The following is a 23,480-nucleotide window of genomic DNA, read 5'->3' on the forward strand; positions in this document are numbered from 1 at the left end:
GGTCAGTACTGAGGGAGTTCTGCACTGTTGGAGGGTCAGTACTGAGGGAGTTCTGCACTGTTGGAGGGTCAGTACTGAGGGAGTGCTGCACTGTCAGAGGGTCAGTACTGAGGGAGTGCTGCACTGTCAGAGGGTCAGTACTGAATGAGTTCTGCACTGTCGGAGGGTCAGTACTGAGGGAGTTCTGCACTGTTGGAGGGTCAGTACTGAGGGAGTGCTGCACTGTCAGAGGGTCAGTACTGAGGGAGTTCTGCACTGTTGGAGGGTCAGTACTGAGGGAGTTCTGCACTGTTGGAGGGTCAGTACTGAGGGAGTGCTGCACTGTCAGAGGGTCAGTACTGAGGGAGTGCTGCACTGTCAGAGGGTCAGTACTGAATGAGTTCTGCACTGTCGGAGGGTCAGTACTGAGGGAGTTCTGCACTGTTGGAGGGTCAGTACTGAGGGAGTGCTGCACTGTCAGAGGGTCAGTACTGAGGGAGTTCTGCACTGTTGGAGGGTCAGTACTGAGGGAGTTCTGCACTGTTGGAGGGTCAGTACTGAGGGAGTGCTGCACTGTCAGAGGGTCAGTACTGAGGGAGTGCTGCACTGTCAGAGGGTCAGTACTGAATGAGTTCTGCACTGTCGGAGGGTCAGTACTGAGGGAGTTCTGCACTGTCAGAGGGTCAGTACTGAGGGAGTGCTGCACTGTCGGAGGGTCAGTACTGAGGGAGTTCTGCACTGTCGGAGGGTCAGTACTGAGGGAGCGCTGCACTGTTGGAGGGTCTGTACTGAGGGAGTTCTGCACTGTCGGAGGGTCTGTACTGAAGGAGTTCTGCACTGTCAGAGGGTCAGTACTGAGGGAGTTCTGCACTGTTGGAGGGTCAGTACTGAAGGAGTTCTGCACTGTCGGAGGGTCAGTACTGAGGGAGTGCTGCACTGTCAGAGGGTCAGTACTGAGGGAGTTCTGCACTGTCGGAGGGTCAGTACTGAGGGAGTTCTGCACTGTCGGAGGGTCAGTACTGAGGGAGTGCTGCACTGTCAGAGGGTCAGTACTGAGGGAGTTCTGCACTGTTGGAGGGTCAGTACTGAAGGAGTTCTGCACTGTCGGAGGGTCAGTACTGAGGGAGTTCTGCACTGTCGGAGGGTCAGGACTGAGGGAGTGCTGCACTGTCGGAGGGTCAGTACTGAGGGAGTTCTGCACTGTCGGAGGGTCAGTACTGAGGGAGCGCTGCACTGTTGGAGGGTCTGTACTGAAGGAGTTCTGCACTGTCAGAGGGTCAGTACTGAGGGAGTTCTGCACTGTTGGAGGGTCAGTACTGAAGGAGTTCTGCACTGTCGGAGGGTCAGTACTGAGGGAGTGCTGCACTGTCAGAGGGTCAGTACTGAGGGAGTTCTGCACTGTCGGAGGGTCAGTACTGAGGGAGTTCTGCACTGTCGGAGGGTCAGTACTGAGGGAGTGCTGCACTGTCAGAGGGTCAGTACTGAGGGAGTTCTGCACTGTTGGAGGGTCAGTACTGAAGGAGTTCTGCACTGTCGGAGGGTCAGTACTGAGGGAGTTCTGCACTGTCGTAGGGTCAGGACTGAGGGAGTGCTGCACTGTCGGAGGGTCAGTACTGAGGGAGTTCTGCACTGTCGGAGGGTCAGTACTGAGGGAGCGCTGCACTGTTGGAGGGTCTGTACTGAGGGAGTTCTGCACTGTCGGAGGGTCTGTACTGAGGGAGTTCTGCTCTGTTGGAGGGCCATCCTAGACTGGGTATTGTGTAATGAGAGAGGAATAATTGACAATCTAGTTCAGAATGACAGAATCACAGAATAATACAGTGCAGAAGAGGTCCTTCGGCCCATCAAGTCTGCACCGATGCATGAAAACACCTGACCTGTCTCCCTAATCCCATTTGCCAGCACTTGGCACATAGCCTTGAATGTTATGACGTGCCAAGTGCTCAATGTTGTGCGAGACTCCTTGGGGATGAGCGACCATAATATGATAGAATTCTTCATCAAGATGGAAAGTGACGTAGTTTATTCTGAGACTCGGGTCGTGAATCTTAATAAGGGAAACTACGAAGGTATGAGGTGCGAGTTGGCTATGATGGATTGGGAAACGTTACTTAAAGGGATGATGGTGGATAGGCAATGGCAAACATTTAAAGAGCACATGGATAAACTGCAACAATTGTTTATTCCTGTCTGGCACAAAAGTAAAATGGGAAAGATAGTGAAACCATGTCTCACAAGGGAAATTAGAGATAGCATTAGATCCAAGGAAAAGGCATATAAATTTGCCAGAAAAAACAACAGACCTGAGGATTGGGAGCAGTTTAGAATTCAGCAAAGGAGGACCAAGGGATTGATTAAGAAGGGGAAAAGAGAGTACGAGAGCAAGCTTGCGGGGAACATAAAAACTGACTGTAAAAGTTTCTATAGGTATGTGAAGAGAAACAGGGGAATTTATTATGGGGAACAAAGAAATGGCTGACCAACTAAATGCATACTTTGGTTCTGTCTTCACAAATGAAGACACAAATATCATACCAGAAATGTTGGGGAACACAGGGTTTAGTGAGTGAGAGGAACTGAAAGAAATCAGTATTAGTAGAGAAATGGTGTTGGAGAAATTGATGGGATTGAAGGCCGATAAATCCCCAGGGCCTGATAATCTACATCCCAGAGTACTTAAGGAAGTGGCCCCAGAAATTGTGGATGCATTGGTGGTCATCTTCCAAGATTCTATAGACTCTGGAACAGTTCCTACAGATTGGAAGGTAGCTAATGTAACCCCACTATTTAAAAAGGGAGGTAGAGAGAAAGCAGGGAATTATAGACCAGTCAGCCTGACGTCAGTAGTGGGGAAAATTCTGGAGTCCATTATCAAAGATTTTATAGCAGAGCACTTAGAGAACAGTGGTAGAATCGGGCAGAGTCAGCATGGATTTACGACAGGGAAATCATGCTTGACAAGTCTACTAGAATTCTTCGAGGATGTAACTAGTGGAGTTGATGAGGGACAGCCAGTGGATGTGGTTTATTTGGACTTTCAGAAGGCTTTCGACAAAGTCCCACATAAGAGATAAGCATGTAAAATTAAAGTGCATGGGATTGAGGGTAGTGTATTGCGATGGATAGAAAATTGTTTGGCAGACAGAAAACAAAAAGTAGGGATAAATGGGTCTTTTTCCGAACGGCAGGCAGTGACTAGTGGAGTACCGCAGGGATCGGTGCTAGGACCCAAGCTATTCACAATATACATTAATGATTTAGATGAGGGAACTAAATGTAATATCTCCAAATTTGCAGATGACACAAAACTGGGTGGGAGGGTGAGTTGTGAGGAGGATGCAGAGAGGCTTCAGAGTGATTTGGACAAGTTGAGTGAGTGGGCAAATGCATGGCAGATGCAGTATAATGTGGATAAATGTGAGGTTATCCACTTTGGTAGCAAAAACAGGAAGGCAGATTATTATCTGAACGGCTATAAACTGAGAGAGGGGAATATGCAGCGAGACCTGGGTGTTCTCCTACACCAGTCGCTGAAGGTAAGCATGCTCGTGCAACAGGCGGTAAAAAAGGCAAATGGTATATTAGCCTTCATAGCAAGAGGATTCGGGTACGGGAGCAGGGATGTCTTGCTGCAATTATACAGGGCCTTGGTGAGGCCACACCTGGAATACTGTGTGCAGTTTTGGTCTCCTTACCTGAGGAAGGATGTTCTTGCTATCGAGGGAGTGCAGTGAAGGTTTACCAGACTGATTCCTGGGATGGTGGGACTGACGTATGAGGAGAGATTGAGTCGATTAGGATTATATTCGCTGGAGTTCAGAAGAGTGAGGGGGGGATCTCATAGAAACCTATAAAATTCTAACAGGACTTGACAGGGTAGATGCAGGAAGGATGTTTCCGATGGTGGGGGAGTCCAGAACCAGGGGTCATAGTCTAAGGATACGGGGTAAACCTTTCAGGACTGAGATGAGGAGAAATTTCTTCTCCCAGAGAGTGGTGAGCCTGTGGAATTCACCACCACAGAAAGCAGTTGAGGCCAAAACATTGTATGTTTTCAAGACGGAGTTAGATATAGCTCTTGGGGCGAAAGGGATCAAAGGGTATGGGGGGAAAGTGGAACAGGTTACTGAGTTGGATGATCAGCCATGATCATAATGAATGGCGGAGCAGGCTCGAAGGGCTGAATGGCCTACTCCTGCTCCTATTTTCTCTGTTTCTGTGGTCAGTACTGAGGGAGCGCTGCACTGTTGGAGGGTCAGTACTGAGGGAGTGCTGCACTGTCGAAGGGTCAGTACTGAGGGAGTGCTGCACTGTCAGAGGTGTGTTTTTCAGTTAAAATGACGACCTGTCTTTCCTCCCACTTGGATATGAAAGATCCAATTATACTATTCTGAAGAAAATGAGTTGAATTCTCCCAAGTGTCCTCGACAATATTAATCTCTCATCAACATCACTAAAACAGATGATCTGGTCATTATCACGTTACTGCTTGTGGGATTTTGCTGTGTGCTAATTGGCTGCCGTGTTTCCTTCATTGCAACAGTGACTACATTTCGATTTGTATTTTACTGTCTGTTGGGGGCTTAGGAATGTCCTGCTGTTGTGAAAGGTGCTATAGAAATGCAAGTTCTTTATTTGGGGCTGTGATCCTGCAACAATAATTTTTCCAGTAAAATAAAAGCAAAATACTGCAGATGCTGGAAATCGGAAATAAAAACAGAAAATGCTGGAAATACTCAGCAGGTCTGGCAGCATCTGTGGAGAGAGAAGCAGAGTTAACGTTTCAGGTCTGTGACCTTTCATCAGACCCCGAGCTTCTGGTTACTTGCCATTTCAACACCCCACCCCATCACTGCTCTCATGCCCACATTTCTGTCCTTGGCCTGCTGCAGTGTTCCAGTGAACATCAACACAAGCTTGAGGAACAGCACCTAATCTTTTGATTAATCACTCTACAGCCTTACGGACTGAACATTGAGTTCAACAATTTCAGAGCATGACTGGCCTTTTTTCATATTTTTATATTTTTTATTTTATTTTTATTTTTTTAACCATGTGCCTGTTTTCGCATGTCGACAGAGCTGCTCATTATTCTGCTATTAACACTATCTCTGGACTAATGCTTTGTCTTTCACCACAAGCATTAATACGCTCTTTGACTTTGTCACATGACAGCTTTGTTATTTCATCTCTCCTGCCTCTGCTCTTTCACACACCTTCCATATTTTTCTCTTCCCCACCAACAACCCCCACCCCCTGCACTTGCTTAAAACGTAATTCTTTTCTAACCTTTGCCAGTCCTGATGAAAGGTCACTGACCTGAAATGTTAACTCTGTTTCTCTCTCCACAGATGCTGTCAGACCTGCTGAGTATTTCCATCACTTTGTGTTTTTATTAATATATTTTCAAGTTTGTCTTATGAGATATTGAGAGTTAAGATGTCCTCCCCCATTCCCACAGGAAGCACTGATGCACCCACAGTGTTTCACTAAACTGACCTCCAACTGTACATGCATGTTTTGCCATGTTCAAGGAGCTACCTGCTGTTACATCATAGCATCATAGAACGTTTAAGGCACAGAAAGAGGCCACTTGGCCCATCATATTTGTGTCGGCCAATAAACGATCCACCCATTCTAATCCCACTTTCCAGCATTTGGTCAGTAGCCCTGCAGATTACGGCACTTGAGGTTCACATCCAGATTCCCTTTGAATGAGTTGAGGGTTTCTGCCATTTTCCCAGTCCTGGCAACATCCTCGTAAATCTCCTCTGTACCCTCTCTAGTGCAATTACATCCTTTCTGTAATGAGGTGACCAGAACTGCACACAGTTCTGAAGTTGTGGCCTAACCAATGATTTATACAGTTCCAGCATAACCTCCCTGCTTTTATATTCTATACCTCGGCTAATAAAGGAAAGGATTCCATATGCCTTCTTAACCACTTTATCGATCTGTCCTGCTACCTTCAGGGATCTGTGGACATTCACTCCAAGGTCCCTCACTTCCTCTACACTTCTCAGTATTTTCCCATTAATCGTGTATTCACTGCCAGAGTTTATTTTCCTGTGCAATCCTGCTATTCAACCCCTTTCGCTTGGGATTAGTGCGTCACACACTGGCTTTTTACAATCTGATCCAAAGTCATTTGTACCCGACCCACAGCGAGTTTGAACCACCTCATTTGCATGAAGCCTGATTCAAATCAGAGTGACTCACAGCTATTCTGAACCTTTTCACTGCCCTCGCACTGACGGCAGGTCAGGGCAAGACAGATACAGGTTGCTGTTCCTACATCAGGTACACAACATAGTGTCCCAGTGTGCAGGATGAGCAAACCTGACAAATTCTCAGCACCTGCCATGTTTTCATTGACTGTGTTCACTATACTGGGAGCAGGATTCCAGGTCCAGAATGTAACCGCACATGGTAAGGTTAGAATCACAGGCCACGGAAAAAGGAGAGGGGCCAAGACTCGCACAGAGATAGAGAGAGAGAGAGCTGGGAGCAGGAACCCCACGCAATCAGCGAGTGATTCACGCAGAAATGAAAATGCAGCAATAAATAAAAAGGAATTTTTAAAAAACTAGATAGTGGAAATCTGAAATTAAAACAGCAAATGCTGGAAATACCCAACAGGTCAGTCAGTGCCTGTAAAGAGAAAAAGCAGGTTAAAATAACTCGCACAGATACACCCCCTCTTACATTTGAGTGGCAGGTTTATTGGGCAAGAGCAGTGGAGTAAGAATACTTGGAAAGCTCTTTCAGAGAGCTGACACAGGCACAATGGGCTGAATGGCCTCCTCCTGCGCTGTATGATTCTATTCTATGATTCACTGGTTGTGGGGCTGGAAGAGGTTACAGAGATAGGCAGGGCTGAGGTCATGGAGGGATTTAAACAGGAGGTTAAGAGATTTGTAATTGAGGGGTTACTGTACTAACATATGAACATACAAACGTATGAATTAGGAGCAGGAGTAGGCCATTCGGTCCCTTCAAGCCTGCTCCACCATTTAATAAGTTCATGGCTGATCTGATTGTGGCCTCAGCTCCACTTTCCCACCTACACCTGATACCCTTCTACCCCCTTGTTAGTCAAGAATTTATTTATCTCTGCCTTAAAAACGTACAATGACGCTGCCTCCACCACTCTCCGAGGAAGAGAGTTACAAAGACTCACAACCCTCTGTGAGAAAACATTTCTCCTCATCTCTGTCTTAAATGGGCGACCCCTTATTATTAAACAGTGACCCCTAGTTCTAGATTCTCCCACAAGGGGAAACATCCTTTCCACATCCACCCTTCAAGATCCCTCAGGATCTTATGTTTCAATAAGATCACCTCTCATTCTTCCAAACTCCAATGAATACAGACCCAACCTGTCCAACCTTTCCTGATAAGATAACCCTCTCATCCCAGGAATCAGTCAAGCGAACCTTCTCTGAACTGCTTCCAATGCGTTTAAATCCTTTCTTAAATAGGGAGAACAAAATTGTACACCGTACTCCAGATATGGTCTCACTAATACCCTAAATAGCTGTAGCAAAACATCCCTACTTTTATATTTCATTCATCTTGCAATAAGCAACAACATTCCATTTGCCTTCCTGTACTGGGAGTCAATGTGGATCAGTGAGCACAGGGGTGATTGGTGAACAGTGTCAGTTAGGTTACGGGCAGCAAAGTTTTGAATGATCTGGTCTGGAGGGCATTAGATATGAGGAGAGGTTGGAAAAACTCGGATTGTTTTCACTGGAATGACGGAGGTGGAGGGGCGACATGATAGAGGTTTACAAAGTTATGAGCGGCATGGACAGAGTGGATAGTCAGAAACTTTTTCCCAGGGTGGAAGACTCAGTTACTAGGGGACATAGGTTTAAGGTGCGAGGGGCAAAGTTTAGAGGGGATGTGCGAGGCAAGTTCTTTACACAGAGGGTGGTGAGTGCCTGGAACTTGCTGCCAGGGGAGGTGGTGGAAGCAGGTACGATAGCGACGTTTAAGAGACATCTTGACAAATACATGAATAGGAAGGGAATAGAGGGATATGGGCCCCGGAAGTGCAGAAGGTGTTAATTTAGGCAGGCATCAAGATCGGTGCAGGCATGGAGGGCCGAATGGCCTGTTCCTGTGCTGTACTGTTTATGGAGGATGGAAGCTGGAAGGTTGACTAGGAGTGTGTTGGAATAGTCAAGTCTGGAGGTAACAAAGGTATGGAGGGGGGTTTCAGCAGTGGATGAGCTGAAGCAGGTGTGGGGGGGTGTTGTGCAATGTTACAGGGGTGGAGGTAGGGGATCTTGGTGATGGCACGGATAGTTAAGGTTGTAACTCTTTTACAACGAAGGGTCAGAGGCAAAATGCTTCATTTTATCAGAATTGTAGAGGAATGGTTATTGCAGCCACTGTGATGCTGAACTCGGACAGCTGCCAGTTAGTGTAGCAGTTTGATGCAGTTCAAACATTTCTTTATTTTTTGTGCTTCTTAGTCATAAACATCAATAAAACTAATTCTGCACTGTCTCAGCAGCTGTATCGTTTGAATATTCCAATCCAAAATGTATGACTTATTTTACTACAGATTTTACCAGCAATGGATCTTTTTCTATTTGGAAATATAAATCCATTTTATTGGAACTGATGAACTCACGCTAATGGAATCAAGTCTAGGAAAAGCATTGTGTGTTTTTGGTTATTAAAAAAATGGCTTTTAAAATCATCTAAATAGAAACAGTCACACGTTCTTTTCTCTTTCGTCTCCCGGAGATAACAGTGACAGTTTAAGAATGTTGAGTAATCTGGGGTCAAGAGAGAGAATTGAGCAGAATTCGAGCTAGCATTTATTGCCCTTCCCTAGCTGTTCCTTAACAGTTTGATACACCTGTGTGCAGTTAAGAGTCAACTAGGTTGATGTGGGACCGGAGTGACATATAGGCCCAGACTAGGTAAGTCCGACAGGTTTCCCGCTGTAAAGGGACATTCGTGAACCAGTTGGGTTTTTACGGCAATCCAACTGCTTCAAAGTCACTTTTAGTGAATTCAAATTCTCAAACTGCCATGGTAGGATTTAAATGCACGTCCTTCTGGATTAGCCCAGTAATACAATCACTACAAAACTGTCCCCTGAATAGAATCATATCACTACCATAGCATAAGAACACCATGGGATTGGTGTAATATTTGGTAGTGTCAAAAATGTTAAACTTTACTGGGCACCTGGTAAAAATAGCAATAGACACATTATTTTCCATTGCAGCATTCGAGTAAAAATGAACTGACAAATCCAGCTTGTCTTAGGCTAAAATTGGAAAATTATTTTTGAAAACTAATTTCAAATGTTGTAGAAGTCTGTGGGAAGGAATCTGAGAGAGTTATAAGAAGGGGAACTCCCTAATTGGAGTCCTTCATCCCTGATACATACATCACAGAAAGTTAACATGCAGGGACAACAAGCTATTAGGAAGGTAAATAGTCTGTTAGTCTTTATTAAAAGGGGGCTGGGGTATAAGAGGTAGGAAACATTGCTGCAGTTATATAGATTCAGATTTCCAGAGTCCACACTATTTTGCTTTTGTATTAATGTGCAGTTTAGATGAAAGGTCATCGACCTGAAACGTTAACTCTGTTTCTCTCTCCACAGATGCTGCCTGACCTGCCGAGTATTTCCAGCATTTTCTGTTTTTATTTCAGATTTCCAGTATTTGATGTTTGCAATTATACAGGGCTTTACAGAGACCACACCCGGAGTACTGTGTACAGTTTTGGTCTCCTTATGTAAGGAAGGATATACTTGCCTTAGCGGGAGTGCAAAGAAGATTCTCTAGATTGATTCCTGGGATGAGAGGGCTGTCCTATAAGGAGAGATTGAGTAGAATGGGCGGATGTTCTCCAGAGTTTAGATTGAGAGGTTATCTCATCGAAAGATGTAAAATTATTAGAGGGCTTCTCAGGGGAGACACTGAGAGGTTGTTCTGCCCCTCGATAGTGCAGCACTCCCTCAGTTCTGCCCCTCGATAGTGCAGCACTCTTTCAGTGCCAGGGATTGGCACCAACATGTTGCACTATGAACAGCTGACAAAATTATTGACACAGCCACAGACATGGGGGCAATTAATCTGTATATAAAGTCTATAGTCAACCTAATGCCATCAAAGGACAGTCCAATTTAAAGCATATTTTTGCCTATAAATAAAGTAGCTAAGCATACAAACATCAATGGAGAGTAGTCCATCTGTATTAGCTAGCTAGCAAGCAAAATAGTATGCAATGCCATGAAAATTACTTTGTTTTGGTGGAATAGAGCTAGCTACACCATATTATGGGGCGGTAGATGGACATTATCGATGACCTTTGTGGATTCTCACTGTGTCAGGAGTGCAAATTCATCCAATAAAGCAGGAAACACAAGGAGAGGATTGTTATTGTGATTATTGAGCTGAGGCAGCAGAAAAATCCACAATAGGAAGATGGACCATTTCTCACACTCCTGTCGTCACTATTTCATCCCTGATGGTCAATGTTTGTGCAAAATCTCCTTCTTTCTTCTTTCTTCTTTCTTCTTCGGCCTCCTTGTCTCGAGAGACAATGGGTAAGCGCCTGGAGGTGGTCAGTGGTGTGTGGAGCAGCGCCTGGAGTGGCTATAAAGGCCAATTCGAGAGTGACAGAGTCTTCCACAGGTGCTGCAGATGAAATTGGTTGTCAGGGCTGTTACACAGTTGGCTCTCCCCTTGTGCTTCGGTCTTTTTTCCTGCCAACTGCTAAGTCTCTTCAACTCGCCACACCTTAGCCCCGCCTTTATGGCTGCCCGCCAGCTCTGGCGATCACTGGCAACTGACTCCCACGACTTGTGATCAATGTCACAGGACTTCATGTCACGTTTGCAGACGTCTTTAAAGCGGAGACACGGACGGCCGGTGGGTCTGATACCAGTGACGAGCTCGCTGTACAATGCGTCCTTGGGGATCCTGCCATCTTCCCTGCGGCTCACATGGCCAAGCCATCTCAAGCGCCGCTGACTCAGTAGGATGTTTATGCTGGGGATGTTGGCCGCCTCGAGGACTTCTGCGTTGGAGATACAGTCCTGCCACCTGATGCCAAGGATTCTCCGGAGGCAGCAAAAATGGAACGAGTTGAGATGTAGAGCAAGGTACCGAGGACACAGGCTTGAAACACTCGGACTTTTGTGTTCCGTGTCAGTGCGCCATTTTCCCACACTCTCTTGGCCAGTCTGGACATAGCAGCAGACGCCTTTCCCATGCGCTTGTTGATTTCTGCATCGAGAGACAGGTTACTGGTGATAGTTGAGCCTCGGTAGGTGAACTCTTGAACCACTTCCAGTTCGTGGGCGCTGATATTGATGGATGGAGCATTTCTGACGTCCTGTCCCATGATGTTCAATTTCTTGAGGCTGATGGTGAGGCCAAATTCGTTGCAGGCAGCCGCAATCCTATCGATGAGTCTCTGCAGACACTCTTCAGTGTGAGATGTTAAAGCAGCATCATCAGTACAGAGGAGTTCCCTGATGAGGACTTTCCGTACTTTGGTCTTCGCTCTTAGACGGGCAAGGTTGAACAACCTGCCATCTGATCTTGTGTGGAGGAAAATTCCTTCTTCTGAAGACTTGAACGCATGTGAGAGCAGCAGGGAGAAGAAGATCCCAAACAGTGTAGGTGCGAGAACACAGCCCTGTTTCACGCCACTCAGGATCGGAAAGGGGTCTGATGAGGTACCGCTATGATGAATTGTGCCTTTCATATTGTCATGGAATGAGGTGATGATACTTAGTAGCTTTGGATGAATGAGAATGGACAAAGACTGTTGGAGTTGTGTACCTATCATAACCTCTGCATCACCAACTCGTTCTTTCAAACTAAACCCTGTCACCAGGTTTCAAGGAGACACCCAAAATCATGTTGTTGGCACCAGCTGGACCTCATCATCACAAGGCGAGCCTCTATGAACAGTGTCTAAATCACACGCAGCTTCCACAGTGCTGACTGTGACACCAACCACTCCCTGGTGTGCAGCAAAGTTAGACACAAACCAAGGAAGCTACATCACTCCAAGCAGAAGGGCCACCCGCGCATCAACACTAACAGAATTTCTTATCCACAGCTGTTACATAAGTTTCTAAATTCACTTGAAAAAGCCCTTCAAAACACTCCCACAGGGGATGCTGAGACTAAGAGGGCCCACATCAGAGACGCCATCTATGACTCAGCAATGACCAGCTATGGCAAATGTGAGAAGCAGAATGCAGACTGGTTTCAATCTCACTTTGAAGAGCTGGAACCTGTCATAGCCACTAAGTGCATTGCACTGCACTGTTGAACTACAAGAAAGCCCCCAGCTAGTTAACATCCATAGCACTTAAAGTAACCAGAAGTGCTGCACAAAGAACAGCCAGGCGCTGTGGAAATGACTACTGGCAACACCTATGAAGTCGTATTCAGCTGGCCTCCAACACCGGAAACATCAGAGGAATGTATGATGGCATTAAGAGAGTTTTTAGGCCAACCATCAGGAAGATCGCCCCCCTCAAATCTCAATCAGGGGACACAAACACTGACCAACGCAAGCAAATGGACCGCTGGGTGAAGCACTGCCTAGAACTGTACTGCAGGGAAAATGTTGTCACTGAGACCACCCTCAATGCAGCCCAGTCTCTGCCAGTCATGGATGAGCTGGACGAACAGCCAACAAAATCGGAACTCAGTGATTCCATTGATTCTCTAGCCAGTGGAAAAGCCCCTGGAAAGGACAGCGTTACCCCTGAAATAATCAAGAGTGCCAAGCCTGCTATACTCTCAGCTCTGCACGAACTGCTTTGCCTGTGCTGGGACGAGGGAGCAGTACCACAGGACATGTGCGATGCCAATATCATCATCCTCTATAAGAACAAGGGTGACCGCGGTGACTGCAACAAATACCATGGAATCTCCCTGCTCAGCATAGTGGAGAAAGTCTTCGCTCGAGTCATTTTAAACAGACTCCAGAAGCTGGCTGAACGTGTCTACCCTGAAGCACAGTGCGGCTTTCGAGCAGAGAGATCCACCATTGACATGCTGTTCTCCCTTCGCCAGCTACAGGAGAAATGCCGCAAACAACAGATACCCCTCTACGTTGCTGTCATAGATCTCACCAAAGCCTTTGACCTTGTCAGCAGACGTGGTCTCTTCAGTCTACCAGCAACTCCTCCACCTGCTTGTAATATGTGTGTGCAGACAGGGCAGCCAACAAAAGGGCAGTGATCTCCAAATCAGGAGAATTTTATAGGATGGAGCAGATATACTTCAGAAGAGTCATGTAAAACAGAAAAGCAGAGTGGGACAGGAAGGGACAGAGAGATTAACGGTAGATAGCCAAGACTAATTTATTCATCTTGACTGGCTGTTAAACTAGGTCCTCGATTCTAAAATAGAGAAACAACAGAATCTCTCATGGACAAAATGTCATTTACTCACCAAAGCTAGTGGCAAAAATTAGATAAACACAATTACAAATAAAGAGCGCCCTTCAGTTCGTCCAATAATGCTATTCTCTTAAATTCATTTCTGTCTATTTCTCAGTCTATCACTGCCGATTCTGATTCAGCTCTGACAAGATAATTATTAACAAAAAGCTTTTCTGCAAAAGGTTGAGCAGTTGTTACTCCAGTTACAAAAAGTTTAGTCATTATCTATAAGGTTGTACTCCAGACTAAACAATTTATGTCCAAGTCAAATCTCTTAATTGGTCGATTAAGTTTCTAACAAAGAAACTTAGACATAGAAGCATAGAAAATAGGAGCAGGAGTAGGCCATTCGGCCCTTCAAGACTGCTCCACCATTCATTATGATCATGGCTGATCATCCAACTCAGTAACCTGTTCCTGCTTTCGCTGCATATCCTTTGATCCCTTTAAACCCAAGAGCTATATCTAACTCCTTCTTGAAAACATACAATGTTTTGGCCTCAACTGCTTTCTGTGGTAGCGAATTCCACAGGCTCACCACTCTCTGGGTCAAGAAATTTCTCCTCATCTCAGTCCTGAAAGGTTTTTCCCGTATCCTTAGACTATGACCCCTGGTTCTCCACCATCGGGAACATCCTTCCTGCATCTACACTGTCAAGTCCTGTTAGAATTTTATAGGTTTCTATGAGATCCCCCCCTCACTCTTCTGAACTCCAGTGAATATAATCCTAACCGACTCAATCTCTCCTCATACGTCAGTCCCACCATCCCAGGAATCAGTCTGGTAAACCTTCGCTGCACTCCCTCTATAGCAAGAACAACCTTCCTTAGATAAGGAGACCAAAACTGCACACAATATTCCAGGTGTGGCCTCACCAAGGCCCTGTATAATTACAGCAAGACATCCCTGCTCCTGTACTCGAATTCTCTTGCTATGAAGGCCAACATACCATTTGCCTTTTTCACTGCCTGTTGCACCTGCATGCTTACCTTCAGCCGCTGGTGTACGAGAACACCCAGGTCTCGCTGCATATTCCCCTCTCTCAGTTTATAGCCGTTCACATAATAATCTGCCTTCCTGTTTTTGCTGCCAAAGTGGATAACCTCACATTTATCCACATTATACTGCATCTGCCATGCATTTGCCTACTCATGATCTTGAAACATAATACATTTTTACTACATCTTCCCTGACAGCTTTTAAAACTGCAAATACAGCACTGATTTTGTTAAGGAATTGTAAACAGTTCATCATAGATTAAGGTTTATTAAAGCTATCCATTCCATTATATTTACTAACTATTGTATATGGGTCAGCAGCATCCTGTTTTTGTTAATGTCAGTCAGCCCCTTTACACCGTACTCTTGTATTCATGAGCAACTTAGAGTGCTGCCTTCTGGAGATTCCTTGGATTTTCTTGCCTGTTTTACCCTCAATACAAGCTCTGGAACAATGTGGTTCGAAATGGATAGCAGTGGAATTGCAACATTTATATAGAAGTAAAAGTCCAGTGACTTTCAACAAGTCACTGAGCTTGTGTCCCAAGTAAAAGTAATGCGTGCCAGAGCATAGAAATTCAGCAACAAAAACAAAAGGCGCTGGAAATACTCAGCAGGTTTGGCAGCATATATGGAGAGAGAAGCAAAGTTAACATTAAACAATGTTAACATAGAAATTCAGATATTCCCTAAGTGCCTTTTGCCATTTTAAAATGAGTTTAAATAGCACAAGCTTTTAAACTTGTGTTTTGAAACAGCCTATCTTCTAGGTTATTTTAAAACACAAGGTTAAAGGATTGGAACAAGGGTGTCCAACCTTTTTGCGTGGGGGGCCACATAACAATTTTTGTCTTACAAAGGGGGCCAGTGAGACAATTTCAGAAAGATAAAGGCATTAACATTTTTTAGAAAGAATCATAGAACATTTAAGGCGCAGAAAGAGGCCACTTGGCCCATCATGTCTGTGCCGGCTGAAAAATGATCCACCTATTCTAATCCCACCTTCCAGCATTTGGTCCGTTGCCCTGCAGATTACGGCACTTGAGGTGCATATCCGGACTCCTTTTGAATGAGTTGAGGGTCTCTGCCTCAACCATCCTTTCAGGCAGTGAGTTCCAGACCATCACCACCCTCTGGGTGAAAAAGATTTTCCTCATCTCCCCTCTAATTTTTCCACCACTCACTTTAAATCTATGCCCCCTCGTCACTGACCTCTCTGCTAAGGTGAATAGACCCTTCACCTCCACTCTATCCAGGCCCCTCACAATTTTGTATATTTCAATCAGATCTCCCCTCAGCCTTCTCTGTTCCAAGGAGAACAACCCCAGCCTATCCAATCTTTCCTCATAGCTGCATTTTTCCAGTCCTGACAACATCCTCGTAAATCTCCTCTGTACCCTCTCTAGTGCAATTACATCCTTTCTGTAATGAGGTGACCAGAACTGCACACAGTACTCAGGTTGTGGCTTAACCAATGATTTATACAGTTCCAGCATAACCTCCCTGCTCTTATATTCTATACCTCGGCTAATAAAGGAAAGGATTCCATATGCCTTCTTAACCACCTTATCGATCTGTCCTGCTACCTTCAGGAATCTGTGGACATTCACTCCAAGGTCCCTCACTTCCTCTACACTTCTCAGTATTTTCCCATTAATCGTGTATTCCTTTGCCTTGTTTGACCTCCCCAAATGCATCACCTCACACTTCTCCAAGTTGAATTCCATTTGCCACTTCTCTGCCTATCTGACCAGACCATCAATATCTTCCTGCAGCCTACAGCTATCCTCCTCACTATCTACCACACGGCCAATTTTTGTGTCTTCCGCATACTTCCTGATCATGCCTCCTACATTTGCATCCAAATCGTTAATATATACCACAAAAAGCAGGGGACCCAGTACTGACCCTGCGGAACACCACTGGAAACAGCCCTCCAGTCACTAAAACACCCGTCAACAATTACCCTTTATTTCCTGCCACTGAGCCACTTTTGTATCCACCTTGCTGCATTTCCCTGGATCCCATGGGATTTTATTTTTTTAACCAGTCTGTGATGTGGGACCTTGTCAAAAGCCTTGCTAAAATCCATGTAAACTACATCAAGTGCATTATCCTCATCAATCTTCCTTGTTACCTCCTCAAAAAATTCAATCAAGTTGATCTACTTGGGATAGGCTGTCTACTAATATCCATTATAAGCCCACCAACTCCCACAGCTACCTCGACTACACTTCTTCACACCCCGCCTCCTGTAAGGACTCCATTCCATTCTCCCAGTTTCTCCGTCTCCGACGCATCTGCTCTGATGATGCTACCTTCCATGACAGTGCCTCTGATATGTCTTCCTTTTTCCTCAACCGAGGATTCGCGCCCACTGTGATTGACAGGGCCCTCAACCGTGTCCGGCCCATTTCCCGCACCTCTACCCTCACCCCTTCCCCTCCCTCCCAGAACCATGACAGGGTTCCCCTTGTCCTCACTTTCCACCCCATCAGCCTCCATATCCAAAGGATCATCCTCCACCATTTCCGCCACCTCCAGCGTGATGCCACTACTAAACACATCTTGCCCTCCCTTCCCCTATCAGCATTCTGAAGGGACCGTTCCCTCCGCGACACCCTGGTCCATTCCTCCATTACCCCCATCACCTCGTCCCCTTCCCATGGCACCTTCCCATGCAATCACAGAAGGTGTAATACCTGCCCATTTACCTCCTCTCTCCTCACTATCCCAGGCCCCAAACGCTCCTTTCAGGTGAAGCAGCGATTTACTTGTACTTCTTTCAATGTAGTATACTGTATTTGCTGCTCACAATGTGGTCTCCTCTACATTGGGAAGACCAAACACAGACTGGGTGACCACTTTGCGGAACACCTCTGCTCAGTCTGCAAGCAGGACCCCGAGCTTCCGGTTGCTTGCCATTTCAACACTCCCCCCTGCTCTCATGCTCACATCTGTGTCCTGGGATTGCTGCAGTGTTCCAGTGAACATCAACGTAAGCTCGAGGAACAGCATCTCATTTACCGATTAGGCACACTACAGCCTGCCGGACTGAACATTGAGTTCAATAATTTCAGAGCATGACGGGCCCCCCATTTTACTTGTATTTTTAGTTATTTTTTTCTTTTTCCTTTAAAAAATTTTTTTTTGTTTTTATTTTATTTTATTTCATCTTAGTTTGTTCAGTTTGCTTACCCACTGTTTTTTTCATGTTTGTGCTTGCGGCTGTTCAATTTTCAGTCCGTTAACACCCTATCTGTACTAATGCTTTCTCTTTCAACACACCATTAACATATTGTTTGCCTTTGCTCCAAGACCTTCTGGTCAGCTATTCTGTGACTTTGTCCTATCTACACCTTCTCCTTTGTTATCTCTTGCCCCACCCCCACTTTACTTGCTTATAACCTTTTACATTTCTAATATTTGCCAATTCTGAAGAAGGATCACTGACCTGAAACATTAACTCTGCTTCTCTCTCCACAGATGCTGCCAGACCTGCTGAGTATTTCCAGCATTACTTGTTTTTATTATGGTCAAACAAGATCTTCCCTTCACAAATCCATGCTGACTATCCTTGATTAACCTGAGCCTTTCTAAGTGACAGTTTATCCTGTCTCTCAGAATAGATTCCAATAATTTGCCCATTACTGAGGTTAGACAGATTGACCTGTAATTATTTGGTCTATCATTTGCTCCCTTTACAAACAGAGGTACAACTTTAGCAATTCTCCAATCCTCCGGCACCACACCTGCATCCAGTGAGGACTGGAAAATTATGCTCAGACCCTCTGCTATTTCCTCTCTTGCTTCTTTTAACAGCCCAGGATACATTTCATCTGGCCCTGGTGATTTATCAACTTTCAAGGATGCTAATCCCATTAATGCTTCCTCTCTCCCTATGCTTATCACCTCCAATACTTCACACTCCTCCTCCTTAACTACAATATCTGCATCATCCCCCTCTTTTGTGAAGACAGATGCAAAGTATTCATTAAGAACCATACCAACACATAATTACATTTTTGGTCTTTTATGGGCCCTACTCTCTCCTTAGTTATCCCCTTCCTCTTAATGTATTGATAAAACATCTTTGGGTTCACCTTGATTTTGCTTGCCAATATTCTTTCATGCCCTCTCTTTGCTTTCCTAATCTCCTTTTTGATTTCACCCTCCACTTTCTATACTCCTCTTGGCTTTCCGAAGTATTGAGTTCTCAGTGTCGGACATAATAATAAAAGCAAAACACTGCAGATGCTGGAAATCTGAAATAAAAACAAGAAATGCTGGAAATACTCAGCAGGTCTGGCAGCATCTGTGGTGAGAGAAGCAGAGTTAACGTTTCAGGTCAGTGACCCTTCATCAGAACTGGCAAAGGTTAGAAATGTAATAGGTTTTAAGCAAATAAAGCAGGGATGGGGCAAGAGATAACAAAAGGGGAGGTGATGATAGGACAAGGTCACAGAGAATAACTGACCAGAAGGTCATGGAGTAAAGGCAAACGATGTGTTAATGGTGTGCTGAAAGACAAAGCGTTAGTACAGAGAGTGAGTTAATTGACAGAAAAATGAACAGTCCTGGTCCAAAGCACAAACATGAAAAAAAGCTTTCCTTTTCTGCCTTATCTTACCCTATAGGATACTTGAAATCCGTGGGGATCTAGATTTGGCCGCCTCATCCTTTTTCTTTGTGGGAACATGTTTACTCTGAACCCCTTGAATCTCCCCTTTAAAAGCCTCCCACTGTTCTGACAGTGAAGCTACCTTCAAGTAGCTGTTTCCAGTCCACTTTCACTAAATCACTCCTCAATTTAGTAAAATTGGCCTTGCCCCAATTGAGAACTCTAACTCCTGTTCTATCTCTGTCCTTTTCCATAATGATGTTAAAGATTAGATTAGAGATACAGCACTGAAACAGGCCCTTCGGCCCACCGAGTCTGTGCCGACCATCAACCACCCATTTATACTAATCCTACATTAATCCCATATTCTTAACACATCCCCACAATTCCCCTACCACCTACCTATACTAGTGACAATTTATACTGGCCAATTTACCTACCAACCTGCAAGTCTTTTGGCTTGTGGGAGGAAACCGGAGCACCCGGAGAAAACCCACGCAGACACAGGGAGAACTTGCAAACTCCACACAGGCAGTACCCAGAATCGAACCCGGGTCCCTGGAGCTGTGAGGCTGCGGTGCTAACCACTGCGCCACTGTGCCGCCAAACTGACTGAATTATGATCACTACCACCAAAATGCTCTCCCATTGCCACACCTTCCACCTGCCCATCTTCATTTCTTAAAACTAAGTTGAAAACTGCACCCTCTCTTGTTGGACTTGCTACATACTGGGCAAAAATGTTCTCCTGCGTGCACCTCAAGAATTCTGTTCCCTCAATTCCTTTCACACTAAGACTTTTCCAGTTAATATTGGGGTAATTAAAATCCCCTACTATTACTGCCCGATTGTTCTTGCACTTCTCAGAGATTTGCCTACATATCTGCTCTTCTATCTCCCTCTGACTGTTTGGGGGTCTATAGTACACTCCCAGCAGTGTGATTGCTCCTTTTTTGTTCCTTAGCTCAATCCGTATGGCCTCATTTGTTGAACCTTCCAAAATATCATCCCTCCTCACAGCTGTGATAGTTTCCTTGACCAAAATTGTCACTCCCCCTCCTTTCTTATCCCCCTCCCTATCACGTCTGAAAACCCTGTAACCAGGAACTATTATCTCACTATTAATCAAAGCAACAAAAAATGTACATTTTTATGAAGAGGCTTTAAATGAGAAAACTAATTTATTGATTTACATTCGCGTCACTGTGTTGGAAACTGATTTCGTGAGATACCTGACATATTTTTGCTTGCATAAGTTGTCAATGTTTGTACGGTTTTGTAGTGATGCAGAATATTCTAGATAGATGTCCATCTGTCATGAGTGATCTTGATCACTCTCTCTCCCTCCTCTCACTCTGTCTGTCTCTCTCTGCCTCCTTCTCTGTGTTCCCCCACTTTGTTCCCGCCTCCCTCTGTTTACTCTTCTGTGTCGACCCTCCTCTGTGTATCATCACCCCTCTCTCTGTCCCCCTCTCTTTCTCTGACTCCCCTCTATCTGTCCCCTCACTCTCTGTCTCCCTTTTCTCTCTCTCTTTCCCCTCTCTCTCTGTCCCCTCGCTCTCTCTGTTCCCCCCTCTCTCTGTGCTCCCTCTCTGTCTCCCCCCTATATCTCCATCTCCTCATTCCCCCTTTCTTTCTGTACCCCACTGTCTCCACCTTTTTCTCTCTCGCCCATCCCCTAAGTTCCCCCATCTCTCTCTCTCTCTGTCCCTCGCCCTCTCTGACCATTACTGAGAGTGGGAACAGTGGTTCCCGAACTTTGGAAAGATTTGTGGTTTTCCAGCAGGCTTTAAAAAACAAAATTGGAACCCATCGGAAAAACCCGAAGATATCCGGCGGGTTCCGGAACCACTGTTCACCCTCTCAGTAATGGGAAACTATCCGGGAGGTTCCGGAACAACTGTTCACCCTCTCAGTAACGGGAAACTGTCCGGGAGGTTCCGGAACCACTGGAAATACCAGTCACGGACTTCAAAATATTTTTCCCAATGACACTGGTGTCTGTGTACACTCATGTTGCTGATCCTGCTCAGTACCTACACTGGGTGTGTCAGCCTGGATTGTGTACTCGGGAATGGGACATGAATCCATAAGCTACAGACTGAGAAGTGAGAGAACGATGCACTGAGCCACGGATGACACATTTATTATTGTATCTTTAATCTAACCGAAACATGCCGGGGGGGTGGAGGTGGAATGTGGAGTGGGAGGGGCAGATCAGGAGGATGGGAGTTCCGGGGACGGGTAGGGGTTTTATGGATTGAGGTGTGGGAGGGGGGTGGTGTTGCAGTGGGTGAAGAGGGGGTGGAGGGTGAGGGGCATGGGGTAGAGTGGTAGAGAGATGGTGAGAGGGTTGATGGGGATGGGAGTGGATAGTGGAGGGAGAGTTATGGGTCAGACACTCTCATTCTGAAGGATCTCATGTGTGACCTTTGCAGAAACCTTGTTTCACTGGTGTGGGTCCAGGCCCCTTTGCAACTCATGCACCACTGGGATTGGGAATGTTGGGGAGGGAGCTGAACAGGGAGGGGCTGTAAGCAGCTGCACTGACCTGGACCTGACTCTGTTTCCCAGCTCCTGTCACTGTGATCCCAGCCCTGCGATTGTTTGGACTGTTGCTGCCGTTTGCTTCCTACTCTGTTTTCTGTTGAATCCTCTGGAGCTCCTATTTTTGTTTGCACCGGTTGCTAAGGGCACTAGGGTTGCTGGGCAACTGCAAGCAGGAAGTGAATCAAAGGAATTGGGGATTTGAAGATCCTGAATTTAGGACAAGTATTAATCAGGAAAATTATTTTTGTTCAGAATTTATTGACTACTCTCCTGTGACGTTCGCTTAGGCGTCAGGACTGAAGCTGAGAAATTCCCAGTTCTTCCACCCCAAGCATCCAACATGGTGGGCAGGCTACATGGACTCATTCTGTGCCAGAAATGCACCTCCCACAGTATTGGTAAAGGCAGGAAAAGAGACATCTAAAGATCGCGCACGAAACAAGTGGTCGGCCTATGTGTACAACAACAACTTATATTTGTACAGCACCGCTAATGTTAATGTACACATCTCTAAGACCGCCTATTTCCACCTCCGTACCATTGCCTGACTTCACCCCTGTCTCAGCTCATCTGCTGCTGAAACCGTCATCCATACCTTTGTTACCTCCAGACTTGACCATTCCAATGCTCTCCTGGACAACCTCTTTTCTTCAATCCTTTATAATCTTCAGTTGATCCAAATCTCTGCTGCCCTTGTCATAAATTGCACTAAGTCTAAGTCTTGCACTAGACTAATACCTGGGATGGGTGGATTGTCTTATAAGGAAAGATTGGACAGGCTAGGCTTGTATCTGCTGGAGTTTAGAAGAGTAAGGGGTGACTTGATTGAAGATCCTGAGGGGTCTTGACAGGGTGCATGTGGAAAGGATGTTTCCCCTTGTGGGAGAATCTAGAACTAGGGGTCACTGTTTAAAAATAAGGGGTCGCCCATTTAAGACAGAGATGAGGAGACATTCTTTCTCTAAGAGGATCGTGAGTCTTTGGAATTCTCATCCTCAGAAGGCGGTGGAAGCAGAGTCTTTGAATATTTTTAAGGCAGAGGTAGATAGATTCTTGATAAGCAAGGGGGTGAAAGGTTATCGGGGGTAGGTGGTAACGTGGAATAATCAGTTCAGCCATGAACTTATTGAATGGTGGAGCAGGCTCGAGGGGCCGAGGGGCCTACTCCTGCTCCTAATCCGTACGTTTGTATGTAAGTCCCGTTCCTCTATCACCTCTGTGTTCGCTGATCTACATTAACCCCTGGTGAAGGAATGTCTTGATTTTAAAATTCTCATCCTTGTTTTCAATCCCTCTCTGACCTCCTCATCCCCCTCCCTATCTCTGTAATCTCCTCCAGACCCACAACCCTCCGAGATCTCTGCACTCCTCTAATTCTCTTTTGAGCATCCCCGATTTTAATCGCTCTATTACAGTCAAGTCACTTTGAATTTACCATCTGCGGTCAGCCTTTCTAGGAAGTTTTTTTTCCAAAAATATCCTTTATTCATAAAATTTGTAAAGGTACGTTAAATAACAGTTCAAATTGAACATTACATAAAGTGCAATACAGATCAGTTTCTTTCAACACAGTACACCAGGTGCCTCACTACACCTGCCATTCTGGGTTATATTTACAATGTACTGTTACATTCTCTGGTGCATACAGCCCGAGGAGGTTTACACAGTTTCCAGCCCCTCAGTATGCTATGGCCTTACACAGAAGCTGGTCCCCATTAAGCCTTTGCTGCGGCTGCCCCAAGCTTTAGTGCGTCCCTCAGCACGTAGTCATGGACCTTGGAATGTGCTAGTGTACAACACTCGGTTGTCGACGGCTCTCTACATTGGAAAACAAGCAGGTTTAAGACAGACCAAGGTACTGACCCTCTGACAGTGCAGTACTTC

The 23,480-nt window shown here is 45.5% G+C and overlaps 1 protein-coding gene across 3 annotated transcripts in view; it reads right to left on the reverse strand.

Moving 5' to 3' along the window:
- LOC137377359 (lamin-B1.S-like) overlaps positions 1–21,687 on the reverse strand; it is a 158,809-nt gene extending 137,122 nt beyond the window's left edge. For 2 of the 3 annotated variants that reach the window (XM_068046959.1, XM_068046957.1), the window contains exon 1: positions 20,279–20,338. In XM_068046959.1, the coding sequence (XP_067903060.1) occupies positions 20,279–20,299 (21 nt within the window). In that variant the 5' untranslated portion in view covers positions 20,300–20,338. Of the gene's footprint in view, positions 1–20,278; positions 20,339–21,597 lie in introns of those variants that run through there. The other variant, XM_068046958.1, reaches the window with a different exon arrangement.
- Between the last annotated feature and the right edge of the window lie 1,793 nt (positions 21,688–23,480).

The sequence above is a fragment of the Heterodontus francisci genome, chromosome 14 (genome assembly GCF_036365525.1).
Source record: "Heterodontus francisci isolate sHetFra1 chromosome 14, sHetFra1.hap1, whole genome shotgun sequence".
Lineage (NCBI taxonomy): Eukaryota > Metazoa > Chordata > Chondrichthyes > Heterodontiformes > Heterodontidae > Heterodontus > Heterodontus francisci.